General features: G+C 41.0%; 1 protein-coding gene across 3 annotated transcripts in view; it reads right to left on the bottom strand.

The window, feature by feature from the left end:
- Positions 1–8105, bottom strand: part of Fam149a (family with sequence similarity 149 member A) — a 46296-nt gene extending 38191 nt beyond the window's left edge. The window contains exon 1 of one of the 3 annotated variants that reach the window (XM_040731964.1): positions 6997–8105. In XM_040731964.1, coding sequence (XP_040587898.1) covers positions 6997–7589 — 593 coding nt within the window. In that variant the 5' untranslated portion in view covers positions 7590–8105. The remainder of the gene's footprint in view (positions 1–6996) is intronic. The other 2 variants (XM_040731965.1, XM_005066655.4) reach the window with 2 other exon arrangements.
- Positions 8106–16207: the final 8102 nt, after the last annotated feature.

Genomic DNA, 16207 nt, shown 5'->3' with positions numbered 1-16207 from the left:
ATCTGCTATGGTGTGAATGTGGCTTGTCCCCATAGGCCCCTATGTTTGAATTCTTATTCCCCGGCTCACGGTGCTATCTGGGCAGAGTGGGGAGTTTTGAACCTGTGGAATAGCCAGCAACTATAGGTTACTCTGTAGGTCACTGAGAGCTATAGTCTAATCTTGGTCTGGGCTTGCTTCTGCAAACCAGCATAAATTCTTCCTCTTACAAGTTGGCTCTATCAGAAACTCTGTCTGGGCAGTAAGAAAAATGACTGATGCACCTTCTCTTAAAGTTATCTTCAACTATTAACAATATTAATGTTTATGACAATAATTCTAGGAAGAATATTTATGTATTTAGGCACATATGTGTATTATATATACTTCAGTATTTTTTGTATGTCTCTATACACATATATATCCACCAGAAAAGATATTTTGTTTAGCCCTAGTTATTCTCAACAAATACCAACAGGAAAAGCCTTTGTGACTTTTTTTGTCATTGCCAAAGGCCTTCCTTTCTAAGGTCAGTATACACAATTATTGCAAAGGTTTTATTTAGCTTCTTTTTAAAAACAAAATTTGATGTCCTTATTAGCTTCTTTTGTTTCTCCAGAATAATGGGCCAAGTCTGATTTTTCAACGTCATTAATTGTGTTAATTTGCTTATTTAATAAACTATACATAGTATTTAATAAATCATATCTTCCTAAGTATGTCTATGTGGTACTATTTATTAGGCCATAAAATCTTTAGAGAGAAAAAAATCTTTAGAGAATTTTGAGAATTTTGTACATTATAAAATTCTGTATATCCAAATACATGTATGTGATCTGGCTATTATCAAATGAAATGAGCAGTTATTTGCACTGTACCCAGGAAACAACAGTATTCTCTGTATGGCAGTTAAAAGACAATTTAACTATTGTCTTTTCCCTAGTGTTTTCATTTTTCTTGGTTCTTTCCCACATTTTGAGAAGGCAAAAACTGTGTGTGTTTGCATGTCCATGTGTTTGCATGTGTGTGTTTGTGTGCATGAGTTTGTATGTGTATGTTTGCATTTGTATTGTGTATATGCTTGTGTGTGTTTTTGCATGTGCATGTGTTGGCATGTGTGTGAGTATGTGTATGTTGGTGTGCATGTGTCTGCATGTGTTTACATGTATGTTACTGTTTGTGTGTATGAGTGCCTGCATGTTTTTCTGTGTGTTGTTTTTGCTGATACTGTTCCTGCTGCTGTTCTGAATAGTTTCATAAAACAAGAATATCTCCAGCAGCTCTCAGAAATGCCGCAACATGATGGACTTTGAACTCATACAGGTGGAAGACAATAAATGATACATCACTGGATTCAGTGATACCTGAGGATGTCAGATGACAAGTGGGTTTCCTCCTCTCCATGAATATTCTGGTCCCATGTAACATATCAGAATGTGGGTCCAGTTTAGACAAAGACAAGGATGATCCCAGACACCAGAGGTTTAGTTTCTACCCTTTGGCAGCATCTGAACTTCAAATAAAAATTAAATTTGAGCCATGGGGAAATCTGATAGGGCCAAAGCCAATGACCTCATCGTGACACGGTTGCTTCCTAAGAGACTCAAGATACGAATTATTATCCACTAGTTTAAGCAAGAGACTCTCCCCAGAGACAGACTGAACACTTAACAGCAAAAGAAACCACCTGTGTATAAGTTTTCAGTCAAAGGCTTTCTTTGGTTGGAATTATTTAAGTAGACTCTGACCTATGAGAGAAACTGCCATTGAGGGTTACAAATAAGTAATGGAAACTGATAGGGAAAGGCTGTTAATTTACAGTATAGGCTCCAAGCAAAGCATAAAGTATCAGTAATTCCTTTCTCTCTGTTCTTGGCTGGCATCTGTATCCCTATGGCTGAGCATCCTCAATTTCAGGTTATCTGAGCAATTTAGAAAACCTCATCTTTAACTATAGGGGAATTGTAGGAGTGAACCCCACAAAGCTATCCGCCCAACAGGGCGGGGTCAAGGTAGATAAAAGGAAGTGAAAGGAAAAGGGGCTTCCCTTTTTCTCCTGGAAGCCAGCCACGCTTCTAACTCCTAGTCTGTGCGACTCTCTCTGTTTCTCTGATAAATAAATATATTGTTTTCCCTATATAGCATCGAGTATCGTTATAGGGTATGACATGCACAAATGTGTGACTGATGTCCTATCATTCTGTCTTATTCCCTTGAGACAGAGCCTCTCACTGTCTCAAGCTGGCAGCCAGCAAGTCCCTGCCATCCTTCTGTCTCTGCCCTGGTCCTGGCTTTTCTACATGGGTCCTAGGATGGGAACTCAGCTCCTCAGGCTTGGGTGATGAGTGAGCTTACCCACTGAGCTATCTCTCTGATCCCCTTTGTGATCTTCCAAAAAGCTCTCCCCTCCTATATCTCTAGACACCATGGGTCTTGCAGGTGCCACTCTTCCCATGTTAATTAATCACAAGCTGGTAGCCAAGGGTCTCCTTGGTTTCCCTCTAAATTCCTTACAAAAACTGGCTCCTAGTAAAGTCATCTCCTCCCATGGCATGTTATTTTGTACCTCTATGCTTTGTCTCAGAGCTTTAGTCTGCTAAAATATTCTCCCAAATCTTGAGTAAATATATGACCCAATTGCAATTTTTTAAAAAGAATTCAGATCCCCGACACCTCCCTTGCCCTCTTTCCTTGTCTCTGTGCTCTTGGAGATTCATTTGAATCATTTGATTCATTCTGAATCATTATTCTTTTTTGTACTCTGACAATTCAGGTCTAACTCTCTGTAGATCTAATATAGAACAGGTATTTGTAATATTTATGTTGACAGTTCATGTTTGGAAAATAACACATTAACTTTCACGGAAGATTGTAGCAAAAACAAGTCACCCCTACTCTGTACAAAGATGCTGTGTGTGATAAATACTATATTCAGAATACTGAACATTCTAGAATAATATTTATGGAGTGGGTCTATGCCATGGGTTCAAGACAGGTCTGAGACAACCAACAGAGGCCAGAGATTGGGATAAGCAAGAGGTGGGAAAATGAGAATAATTTCCAGAAGTGCCAGCAATATTCATGGGCTTGCTGGAAGGGCCCAGAATCCATAGGCACAGGGAGGCCTTCACCTATGAAGGCTGACACTGGACTAGGGACTTTTATATTGTATGTTGCCTATCTTTAACCCCTACAATATCTTTGACTGGAGGTTATCATTTCTAGTTTAATGGAAGAGAAAGTTAGTTGAGTGGGGCGAATAGTTGTTAGCATTGTTGGGGCACCATAAAAAATACACTATAGAATTTGATTTGGATCAATTTCAGTCTGACTTTAATATGTGCACTAAAACTTATACTAATATAAGTGAAATGTTGCTACTATGCAAATTGAAAGGGCCCATATCATGTGGTTGTTGTTACATATACGTGCTGTGTATGCAAACTGTTAACATAGAAAAACACCTAAACTTGCTCTTTCAAGATATAGCAGACTGAGCACTAACTCACAGTTTTAAGCTTTAACATAAAATAACAAGGAAAACAATTTAAAGTTAAAGTCAGCTACTGTTTAAACAGTAAGAAGAAAACTGTTTTATATTTTTAAAAAACTATATGTTGAAAATCATGCAAGTTTGTGTTTGTCTATTTATGTGCATACATGTATGTATGTGCATGCATGCATGTGTGCATGAAAGTACATATGTGTATGCATGCATGTATGTGTGCATGAAAGTATATATGCAAATGTGTATTCATGTATTTATGTGCACAAATGTATGTGTATGTGTGTGTGTGCACATGCTTGCGCGCACGCACACACACACATTTAGAAATCAAAGGACTCTGTCCGTCTTGTTTATGGATACAGGGTCTCTCATTAATACAGCTAGGCTGGCTGATCAGCAAGGCCCAGTTATTGGCCTGTGTCCACCTCCACAGTGTTGAGATTACAAGGACATGCCACCACCCCTAACTTTATGTGCATTACTTATTTTATGGGGATGGAGTCCTTGAAATTGTGTGTCGAGCACTTTACTACTTCTCTAGCCTAGTATTACAACTTTCAATAAAAGGTTTTAATGAAAGTTATGGTCATATGGCTCTAACAGAATGTAATAGCTACTCAACACTTGTAGATTGAGCTCATGAGTCATCTCTGCAGGAACAAGAAGTTTCAGGAGAAACCATTACTCTGAGAAAATACCAAGGTGACAAAACAAAAAGGCCAAAGAACAATCGCTGCTACAGAAGGAAAATTAAATTGCTTCTTTGTGGGGCATTAAGAATTGATGAAAGTGGACCATATGAGGAAGAAAATATTTTTATTCACTCATTTAATGTGTTTTGCTAAATGCCTTCATAGGCATGAGTTGCTATAAGTATCTTGGTACCATCTAATAAAGAACATAAAATACAACTGAGCCACAGTATTGTGGGGGTGAGAATGGGCAATTTCTGTATAAAAGGTAGGTAATTACTAGCATTCTATATTTTCCCTAAAAATTCAGAGGTTAATCTAAGGATAGGAGATACAGTTCCTTCTTGGTGTTAAATACTAATATACCTATTATATCAATTACCAGAAGTTCTTTCATTTACAGAAGAAATCAATAAGGCCCTTACAGGGAACCAGAAGTGCAAACTGAGGCAGGGAAGGGATAGTGGAAAATGGGCAAATGGGATGCAGTGTAGAGGGAAATGTGTAGGGAGGTGAAGGAAAGCATCAAAAGTTTTGCAGTCTGTATCCAGGGATATGAAAAAACAAGACAAAGAAGGCTCATTGCCCTCCACCTTGGCTTAAATGTAGCCCCATCTATTTACCTACTTATCTGTGATTATCTATCTATCTATCTATCTATCTATCTATCTATCTATCTATCTATCCATCTACCTGCCTATCTACGGATTGGCCATTATTCATCTATCATACCTACCTATCTTCTTTGTCACTCTGCTCTCTGACTTTTTCACTTTGTTTCTCTGTGTGATTCTCTCTCCTTACCTATCTAAACTGTTATTTCAGATTCTCTTCTATAACTGAGTGCTATGGTTTTAAAATTGGATTTGTGTTCCTCAGGGATGTGTTCCCATTTGGTTTATATGTTTTCACAATTCTCTCTAGTCACACTTTGCCCCTCATATTTCCACATTAATCATGTCTCTCTTCCTATGTTCATTGACTTTTGAAAATTAAGCTTTAACTTTTAATATTAAAAGCAGGCCAACAGCAGTAACTATCTACTGACAGGTGAGCTGGCAAGGAGATAATCTAAATTCATTTTCTGATTGTGTGTACTTATTCCATTTTACAACTAGCTTAAAGGAAAAATACATATCACCCTGTTCCTCTTTGTTTCTACCTTTTATTGAGAAAAGAACTGTATGTGATGAAAAGAAAGAAGCAATTTTATACCTACGGAGTAAATTATACGCTTAGGCTTGTCTGCCTCTGTCGATACCTTTGGCTTCAGCTCTAAAGGTCATCATTAGGAAGACTTTTGAAAATACACACCTCCAAAGCATTTTATTCCTGGAAGCAACTAAAACTGAACTTTGTTTCTATCAGTAAAATTGAATGAATTTGCTAATGCAGACTGACTTCTGCACAATAATTTAAAAAATAATTATGGTAAAGGTTTTGGAAAATACAAACACGCACTGATGTGTGCACGAATCAAGGTTAATGGCATTTCTTTCCTGGCTATTCTACCTGTTTCAATGTCTATTTGCTAAAAGCTCGGAGCCTAGAGTTTAAGGTCACTGCATAGATCTGTTTGCTCATAAAACATTAATTGTATAACTGTTAAGGACCAGTTGCTAATAACAAAGGCTTAATTCCTTAGGTAATTGGAGCAGCTTTCCAAGAGCAATTGATTTTCCCTTTTGGGGGATAAGGAGGTAACTGGTTGACAAGCGAATTTTGTAACATAATATTTCAAATGAATGGTTTGATTTAGCTTACTATTACACAATTACCAGCTTGAGCGAGCACTGATAAGGATATCAGGCATTTTTGTGAAACTGTATCTATTTACACGGGGAATGAATTAGAATCAGTCTTCAAGCAAGCCTCCTCAGTAGGGATTTTGTTGGGTGATGATACAAATGGCTGAACTTTGCCACCCAACTCTTCATGCAGAAATGGTCTGAAACTGGGCTGCCAGGATCTGCCTTTGACCATTTTATCTTTCTTCTATAATAATTCAAAAAGACAAAGAATATTGTATGCAGTTAAAAACAGTAAATATGCTCTTCTCACTAAAAAATAGAACTCACTGTCATTATAGTGTCTAGGATTTTTTTGTAAGAATGATGTGTTTATTGCACTTTTGATTTCAAAAGTGTGTGGGGGAAACAGGGAGAAAGAGGAGGAGAGAAAGAGAGGGGAGAGGGAGAGAGAGAGAGGAGAGAGGAGCAGAGAGGAGGAGAGAAGAGGAGAGAGAGAGAGAGAGAGAGTTCACTGATGAAAGTCGCCTCCAATCCCCATTCAGGTGAAGTCATCCCACATTTCTGTAGTAACCAGGGCCCCAAGAGGGAACTCAAGACCTCTGGGAGACATAATCCTAAGCATCACAGATCTCCTTTGTAACTGATGATGCGATGCATATGTAAATTAACTATATGTCACTGAAAAGAAAGCCATTCCTCTTGGGATCAGAAAGACTTTGGCTAATCCTTTGGACATTAAGCCATTTCTTAAAATCAAACTATTGCTGCCATTTTGTAGGATGGGTCACGTGCATATCTAGTGTATTCTGTCACAAAGATGGGTGCTGGAAGAAAGCCCTGTGAAAACCCGGCTCAGCATCTAGATTTTAATGCTTAGGGTAGCAGAGATTTAGCATGCAGTCCTGTCCCTCCCCTTTTCTCCCCAGGTTAACAGAAGTTTACTCTAAGAATGTTATGGAAAAGTTTCTCATAGCCTGTGCTGTAAAAGTCCAGAAAGCCTGAGAGTGGACGGAAATGAACCTGGGAGACAGAGGATGGGGATCAAAATTGACATACTGAAACTCACCCTTCTGGGTCATCCTGGGAGTCGCTGTCAGAGGCCCACTCCTCCCCGATGTCGGGCAGAGTGAAGAATAGTGTTTTGGGGACAGGTCCTGAGGCCATCCAAGCACTGGGCCCTTGCTCTCCAGGACCTGGCGACTGGTGAGTGTTCCTTGGATTAGAGGTTGCACTGCTATTGCTGCCCACAGGGCCAGTGACAGAGGGCAGGGTCGCCCAGACAGTGCTGGGGGTGGGCAAAGGCACTGATGCCAAGGAGCTCGGTCCCACAGAGCTGCTGCTGGAGACTAGGGGCTGTGCTCTGGATGCTCCAGGGCTGTTGGGCAGAGACCCCGGACACCCTGCTGTTTCCACCCTGCGGAGGGCTGCAGAGCTTCTGGGGTGCGAGGCAGGGTACAAAGGAGTGGAGGGCTCCCGAGAGGTTGTAGTGTCTGGAGGCAGCAATGGGAGCAAAGTCGGGGTCTCTGCCCTGCTAAGCGACGTGGAGGACACTGATCCTGTGGCCATAGAACCTCCAGGGTGACTGGGGACCGCAGGGGAAGCCGAGGTCTTGAAGATCTTGGCAAAGAGAGATCCCAGGTCCAACACAGCGACCTTCATGCCTTGGTCCTGGAGAGGATATCCTTGCTGCCACCACCGGGAGGTCACGGACGCCAGGAACTGGGCTGCAGGGCTCCATCCACCACCACCTGCAGCGATCTGGACCAGGGGGCCCTGGAGATGAGCTGGATCCTGGGGTCCTAGCACACAGAGACCTTGAGGCTTCTTTCTCCACCACTGGACGCTGCTTAGCTCCTCACAGGTCTGACAGACCCTCCTCAATGGATCCACAGGTTGCCGAAGTTGTGACCAAGGTACAGAGGCCACCCTTTGCAAGGAACAATCCCTCCTGTCCCACAGTGCAGTGAGACCTCCAAAGGGACCAGGGTCATGGAGATGAAGAAGAGGACTAGTGTTTGTTGCACAGATTATTGCCTGAGCTCACTGGAGATTGCCTCCCTCGTTGGCCCCTGGGGCAGCACAGGCGGTTGCTAAGCTAAACAAAACCCCTGTTAAGCTCTCTGCTAATTGGACTCCAGACTGTAGCCTGGGCTGCGTTATCCACAATAGAAACACCAGCTCCCCTCCTTGCTTCTGCCTTAAAGGAACAGTTTCAAATTTCTCCATCATCCTTACAGCTTCAGACTGCCCAGGAGCTAGGACAGTGAGCATAATCCCTGCAAGCACAAGCATTAATTCCAAAATGTTCGGAACTCATTCAGTCTGACAAGGCCAAATGTGCTATGCTTATAATCGGTTCTTTAGTGTAGGGAGGGTGAGCAAGAAGGTGAATTAAGGAATGTGCTTGAACCAGGGTCCACTCCCTTACCCCCAAGATTACTTCCTGTTCATCTCTGAAGACATCAAGAGAGCTTATGTAGAACAATGGCATTTCACTTCATTTGATAGAATATACACAAGAAAGGTAGAGCATGCCCGTGAGCACCTGCAGCAGGGTGAGGTCTGTGTTTGAGTAAATGTTTTGAAAAGGCCTGGGCAGTGTTTATTCATTGATATGAATGTTCAGCTTTGACCTGTATATGCTTTACTCTTTAGCAAGATAACAAATGGGATTCTGAGTCATGTTTTTTATGCCCAGCAGTCTGCTTTGCTTCTTTGCTGGTTGTTACTGTGTCAATTTTTCAAAAGCACTTTAAAGGAGGGGACACTATCTTGGTTCACAGTGTCAGAGGTGTCAGGTTATGGCTGCTCTAGTCTCATCACTTTGGCCTCAGATGTGATATCTGTAGAAGCATTGGGCAGAATGACACTGCCTCTTGGTAGCAAGAAACAGAAATTCAAAGGAGTCTTAGCAAGATAGAACTCCTAAGGGCACGCTACCAGAAACCCACTTTATCCCACTAAATTTAGGTAGGCTCCACCTCCTAAATTTCAAGCAGCTGCCAAAGTAGCACTCTGAACTGAGGACCAAGCCTTCAGCACATGGAGCTGTCAGGGTATTTCTCAAACTGTAACACAATAAGAGTACCAAGCTTTATATTTCCCTGTAGGCAAGTCATTTTGTGCTGATATTGAAAGCCAGTTATGATCTTTTACTGCCTCCAACCCCACAAATAAACATGTCTGATACACTCTTATCAAATTTTATGATTCATTAAGCAAGGAGCGACATTCTTCCCAAAGTATAGACAAACAAAACAAGAACCAGTTTCTTATCTATCTTACGTTGTGGGCAGTATAAGCCCTGAGAAGCAAGTGTGGCATGTGACCACCATTTCAGTGACCATCTGCGTAGAGAAAGAAGAAAAAAGAGAGTGAGCAATAAGGTCCCAGTCTTAGATTCTGAGAATAGGAAGAACATGCAATTGTCGATATGGAAAGCTTGGAAGTAAGGATTGGGATGGGTGAGTGACAGACAAACCAAGAGCAGTAGTGATGGACCGTAGAAACACTCACGCCAGAGCCAGACCAGAAAAGCTGCGCAAACTCCAGAGTAATGCAGGTCACTAAAAGCAGGCTGACACTGGCCAAATACCACTTCCTCTATTCTTGTCATTTTCCCTATGCAGCAACTTTCCAGGTGGTCCCCAAAGTGTGGAAGGTCCATCAGGATTGCAATAAATGCTATCTGAATGGCTGGTCCTTTGATCTCTCTCTCTCTCTCTCTCTCTCTCTCTATATATATATATATATACATATATATATATACATATATATATCATACATACATACATACACTCATACAATCCCTGTTTATACTACAGTACTATTACTGTACTAGTACTATTAGTTTTGGACCACAGTTGACCTCAGACGAAGCCATAAGACAAAAAACTGGGTGGCTGGACTGTAGTATGATCAAGCTCAGATGAAGTCATTTGCATGGACCCTAATCAGAACGGGTGAAGTGCTTTGAAAAAGAAAAGGTTTTGAGAACAGTGACATGGAGAGAATACCCCAGTCCTGTGGTGACAGAGGTGTGAACCACCACAGCTGAAAATTACTGTCCAGGGTGGAAGAGGGAGAGAAAAATCATGACGTGTAGTTTTCCAAGGGAAAACATCTCTACATATACTCTGTGTAGGATTCGAAGCCTGCAGAAGTGTGCTATTTTCAGCCATCCAGTTGTGATAATTTATTATGATAACCCTAGGAAATGGTTAGGGTGTGAATTAATTGGAGAGGCACCCCACACAATCACATTATTTTGCTTGCAAATCTAGAATAGTATTTCAGTGGATACACAGGCTCTAAACAGGTGACTATACATTCAAGTGATGATAACTATTATCTCTGATCCATAGAAAGTGACTGAAAGGGAGGTGGCATTGTAGGAAGTACCATTGTCAGTTAACTGGTGGCTATAGCTTTCTGAAAAGCTATCCTCATAAAAAAGGGACAATGGGTGAATGAGTGATGCTTTTGTTTGCCAGTACTGCTCTGGAAAATGACCTATAATTGCAAGCATTGCAAACCCTGCTAAGCAAGATGCTGGGTCTTTTACACCCATTGTTCATCCATCAACAGCTTTTCAGACAGATGTGAGATGCTACCAGGCTAATCCTTAATTACCAACAGCATGCAGTTTTCATTATGTGAGCCTTAGGTGATAGACCATGATGCTCTTGCCTGGAGCCATTGTTAGTTCAAGAATAATGCAATGAAAGTAAATCATTCATGTACTGGGACTGCACTCATTTTAGACAAGCTACAAGGAATGTCAAAGTGTTTGATTTTATCTTTCTTCTGATGCTTAGCTATGGTATTGAGAAAGTATTAGGAAGTTACAACGATATTTTAGGAAGAAATTTTATGTTTTGGAAGCTTGGCATTTAATCAAAACCAACAAGAGTAATTAGTTTGTGAAGTGCCCATCTCAAATAGGGGCATCTTGTGAGAGTTGCATTTCTTTATGGGGTAGAGATCATTAGACAGAGATTAACAGGTAACAAGCTCACCACTTTTGATCATTAATTTTTCTTTTGTGACACCAGGTTTACACTGACTAATACCCAAAGACAAAGAACTGTGAGGAAATACCACTACATTGACTTCAAACTTGATTCATTTTGCATGACTTGATTGCTTTCAATGGATGGATTATTTTCCATAATGAACATAACAAATGTAAACGTTTACAGTGTCATTCCGGGGTGGGTTGGAGAGGTGGCTCAATGGTTAAGAGCTCTAGTTGTTCTTCCAGAGGTCCCGAGTTCAATTCTTGACAGCAGCTCTTGACGACCATCTGTAACAAGATCTGGCGCCCTCTTCTGGCATGCAGACATACAATGCCATGGGATAATATTCTTAATATTCAACTAAAAGCTATGTGTTCTACTAAGAGAATAATATTAAAATAACAAGAAACAGCACATTTAGGGTCATCAACGATAGCATTAAGATAGAGGTTAATTGTGAATCACAACAGTCTACACAGGATGCCGCAGTAGATACAATGTAGTCGAAAAGACAAAGGCCCAGATCAGCAAGCAATTGAGGTGCACTGAGTCCCCCTTATTGACACAACTTTGAGCACCTTCATGCTTAATTTACTCACAGGTCAGGAAACCCGTCCTTTGTTGGTTCTAGGATTGTTGGAGTAAGTTATCTGTAGCACGAATAATAAAAATTCAGAGACAGATAGTGGGGTTCAAGTTGAGCATCAAAAAAGCAAAGCAGTCAAACTCTAGAGAGTTCTTACCTCTACCAAGGCTCAGAACAAAAGGGGCGGTCCTGTCCTCAGTGTGACTGCAGACTACATACGCTGAAGTCCTGTCTCTACCTGCCTTACATTCCTCTCTAGTGCTGGGATTAAAGGTGTGCACCACCACTGCTCAATTTCTATGCCTAGCTAGTGTAGCTGCTAGGATTAAAGGTGTGTGCCACCACTACCTGGCTCTATGGCTGACTACTGTGGCTCGCTTTCTACTCTGATCTTCAGACAAGCTTTATTTGTTAAATCATAAACAAAATACCACCTCAGTCCTCCATGTCATCAGATACTCAAGGTCTTTCTCTCCTTTTTATTCTCACATTGTCAGAGTGTTATGACTCCAGCCACCTTTTCCTAAATAGCTACCTTTAAGGTGATGGAAAGTTTTAGTTCATGCTGTCTTTTGAGGAGCAAAATACTTTCCAGAAGTTTCTTAAACTCACTTCCATTCAGGCTTCTTTGGCTCGAACTAGATTAGAGCCACTTCTGAACTAACGATCAGCGAAGAGAATTAATATGACCAGCTGCATTGCCTAGCATCAGAGAAGGCGTCCGCCACTACTCATATTGCCACTTCAATCATATAAGCATCACAGAGCAAGACAGAGATGGTCGTTGTGTGGGAAGAAGGCAGGATCTGCTGTAATGAAAGCACCTTCAAGATGCATTCAGTCTGATGCGCCAAAGAAAACTTACCAACATAAACACTGAGCCAAGTGAGATGGTCCTTCTCTTGAGAAACTCTGTACTTAAACAGTGGGTATGTGACTGTCAGTTGTTATTGGAGGAAAGCGAAACCACTAATTCACAGCTTCCATCATTCTCTGTAGACGTCACTCATACACAGAGCACTTCTCCATCCTCTCAAATGGTGTCACTAAATCTTCTCAAACTTAATTATCGCACTTCCGGACGATACTGGCCATGGCACAATAGGATTTCTGTGGGGCCATAAAATAAAAGGATAATGGCTGCCATGTGCTTGTTTTTGTTTTGTCTCTCTCCCAGGATTTTCTCAAATGTTAGCTAACTGAAATGGCGTCATCTTATAGGAAAAAGGTTTATTTCACTCATAGTTTTGAAGGTTGAGAGTCCAAATAGCAAGGTGCTTGTCTCATGAAAATGGTAGATGGAAGAGCATTTATGGAGGAAGGGTCTCCTTTTCAAGCCCGGCAGCACAAGGACACGGTCATAAATATCCTCTGTAGAGAACCACAGAAGAGTCATATAAGAGCTACTTTAGTCCCTTTTGAAAGCCTGACCCAAAGACTTCTGCATCTCTTAACACCATCCCCTTATGGAACAAGTTTCTGAATACTTAAACTCTTAGGAAACATACCCTAGTCATAGCAGCATGACTCTAGATGGACATAAGTAAATCTAGAAAAACAGAAAATGGAGGAAAAGAGATTTATTGAATGTAAATAAAATGAAGCAAGAAGAATAAAAGGATGGTGGATCCTATCGTTAAAGTTTGGAGTGTGTGCTATGGCACCTGTATTCAAAGGTAAACTGTCCAAAATCCACTATGCTATGACCAGGAAACCTGACATCCTGGACATGATCTTGGAGCACCCCTTAAATATCTCTCCTTTAAATACTCTATTAGTGTGTTGAGACATCACCAGTATCCCTAGCAAGAGACTATATGGAGATGGTGCCATCCTGCTGGATCCAGTCTCCTCTAGGGATAGGACAGAAGAAAACAAACCTCAAGACCACATAGTGTCAAAGAGGCCACCTGAGATGGATGACATCAGAAGAGATTGCAGAGGCACTGAGCTGCCTGGTTGAACTGTTATCAGCAAAGTCTATAGGGACTGTGTTTCCTACAACTGTTTGAAAACAGTTTCTCCAAGGAAGGGCAATCTCACTTGACTTAGTGTTTTTACCACTTGAGATCATTTTCTGCCAAAACAGGGTAAGCAGAGCAGTTCAGAGGCGGGGGCTGAGGGAGGAAGGCATGGTCCCAGAGCTCCCAGAGTCACACAGCCAGGGTACAGTGTAGCCAGGGTTTGGTGGTTCCTTGCACTAACAACAGTGTGTTGTCTCATTCTTGACCAATGTTAAAGTCTAACTCTGCATCCTCCTAAAGAACAGGTGTGAGTCAAATGTGTGCCCTCCATTTTGGGGTTATAGTTCATTCTAGATATAGTCAAGTTGACAACCAGGAATACCTGGCACAGTATGAAATTCTCAAAGAGTTAATGAAATATTATACTAAAAAAATTACCCAGCCTCAGATAATGTGTTATCTCAACTCTGGGTTATCTGTGATCCCAGAGGTCCACATCAATGACACTGACACAGATTGAAAAGTAAGTGCAAGATGAGGTGATATTGAGCCTCTTGTTTTTTTCTCATGAGACAGGAACCTGTTATGCAATCCTGACTCATCTGGAACTTACTATACTGTAGACCATGTTGTCCTCAAGCTCATAGTGATCTCCTTGCTTCTGCTTCCCAAGTACTGGGATTAAAGATGTGTGCCACCTCTTCTGCATTCTGGTCATCTGAACACTAAACATCTGCCCTTTCCTAGCTTGGATGTACTACACACCATCTACTTTGGACAAAACAACTCTTGAGTTTCTGACACTTGCAACCAAGTATTCACTATAAGAAGCCCCTGAATAATCAGAAGCTAGCTTGGTACCCAAGGATAGGCTATTCTGCTACTGGACATAAAACAGATACACCAACTTCAGGCAAACTTATTCTGTCTTATAAAATTAAATACAGCAGATCACTTCATAGATCCTTAGTCCAGAAATAAAGGTCACTGTAACACTCTCAAAATAGAGTGGGCTCTCCTCTCTTGGTTACCTGATTGCAATTTCTTAAGCAACGACTTCACCCTTAGTAAACCTCCTCTTCTTGAAGCTACTCATACCAAGCCCTACTTCAATACTAGGCTCTTTCCAGCGCCTTCCTACTGAGTCTGGACGATGCCAACTTAACTAGATTTAAAGTTACCTACAAAACACACTTCTTGGCACATCTGTTTGGGTTAGAGATGTAACTCAATGAGGAAGCCCCACCCTGAGTATGTGACACTATCCAAGGGTGGCTGACACTGACCCAAAGTCCTCACTAAATAAAATGGTAAAAAGGAAAAAGTGAACCGGGTACTGGTATCCATTTCTCTCTACTTTATGACTGGAATCAATGAAACTAGCTGCCACATACCCCTGCCTCTGTGTCTTCTCCATTATGATGGACTGTAGCCCCATCCCCAGCTATATTAAACCCAATCATCCTTAAGTTGATGCTGCCAGATATCTTGTTTTGGCAATGGGAAGAGTAAATAATGTAGGGAGGTTCCCACAATGTGCTTCCTTTCTTACTGAGGTGATTAGAATCAGAATTTATTCACCTTTATGGAGGAGCCTCATTATCTTTGACCAGAGTAACTTAACACTGCTAAAATATTCTTACTCTAAAAACTTAATCAGTAATGAAGTCTTTGCTTCCCAGAATTTCTGGAGAAAACAGAGAGAGAGAGAGAGAGAGAGAGAGAGAGAGAGAGAGAGAGAGAGAGAGAGAGAGAGAGAGAGAGAGGGAGGGAGGGAGGGAGGGAGAGAGGGAGAGTGAGGGAGAGAGAGGGAGAGTGAGGGAGAGAGAGGGAGAGAGAGGGAGGGAGAGGGAGAGAGAGGGAGGGAGAGGGAGAGAGAGGGAGGGAGAGACTGGTTGGAAAATGATTCCTGGTCCTTGGCCCTAGGCTAAGATATTACTCACCATTTCTAGAGTCTGTAGGACACTTTTGTTTATATCTTCTAATGGTCAGCATCATTTACTATGTCTCTTTTATAAGCAACCAGAGGTATTGCTTAAATAATGAGACATTGTTAAAGAAAAGGCATTGAAGTGGTCTCATCTTCACTCACAAATTTATTCTTGTTTTTAAAGCCCAGTTGAAAAGGATATAATTTTTATGCAAAGCCTAAATACTGCTATTTATTTTAAGCTCCATATAGATTCAGGTGAGCTTTGTTTTGCAAACAGGAAGCTGGAGTGAGCAGATTGCATGGTGGGAACTTGAGAATATTAAACAAGACAAGGCCTCTGTGGAAACAGAAGGTCAGACAAACATCCTGCCTTCAATTCCTTTGTCTTAAACCCAAGGGATGAAGACGTCTCCTGAGAACAATTACAAAGGGCAGTGTACAGATGTTTAGGATGTTGCTTCCTGTATGGGTCAAATACGAGTCAGAGTCCCCACATTTATTTTTTAGTTTTATTTGTATTTGTTTAAACAAGTCACTCTGTGTGTCTTAATCTATTAAATATTAAGAAACAGTAAAAAAATTGTATTTGAATTCTGTTTAAATTTATCCATTTGGTCTGCCATCGTAAAGCAGACAAGAAAATAAGAGAAAAATAGGTTCTGTCTTCTATAAATCGATGATTAATTTATAAAAATAATTTGAAAATATGTCAGTCAAGAGTAAAGAAAGCATACTGATAGCACAGACAATATTACCAAGAGAAGTAGTTGTTATGT

The sequence above is a fragment of the Mesocricetus auratus genome, unplaced genomic scaffold (assembly GCF_017639785.1).
Source record: "Mesocricetus auratus isolate SY011 unplaced genomic scaffold, BCM_Maur_2.0 Super-Scaffold_100026, whole genome shotgun sequence".
Classification (NCBI taxonomy): Eukaryota; Metazoa; Chordata; class Mammalia; order Rodentia; family Cricetidae; genus Mesocricetus; species Mesocricetus auratus.
This window is presented reverse-complemented; position numbering and strand designations above follow the sequence as displayed.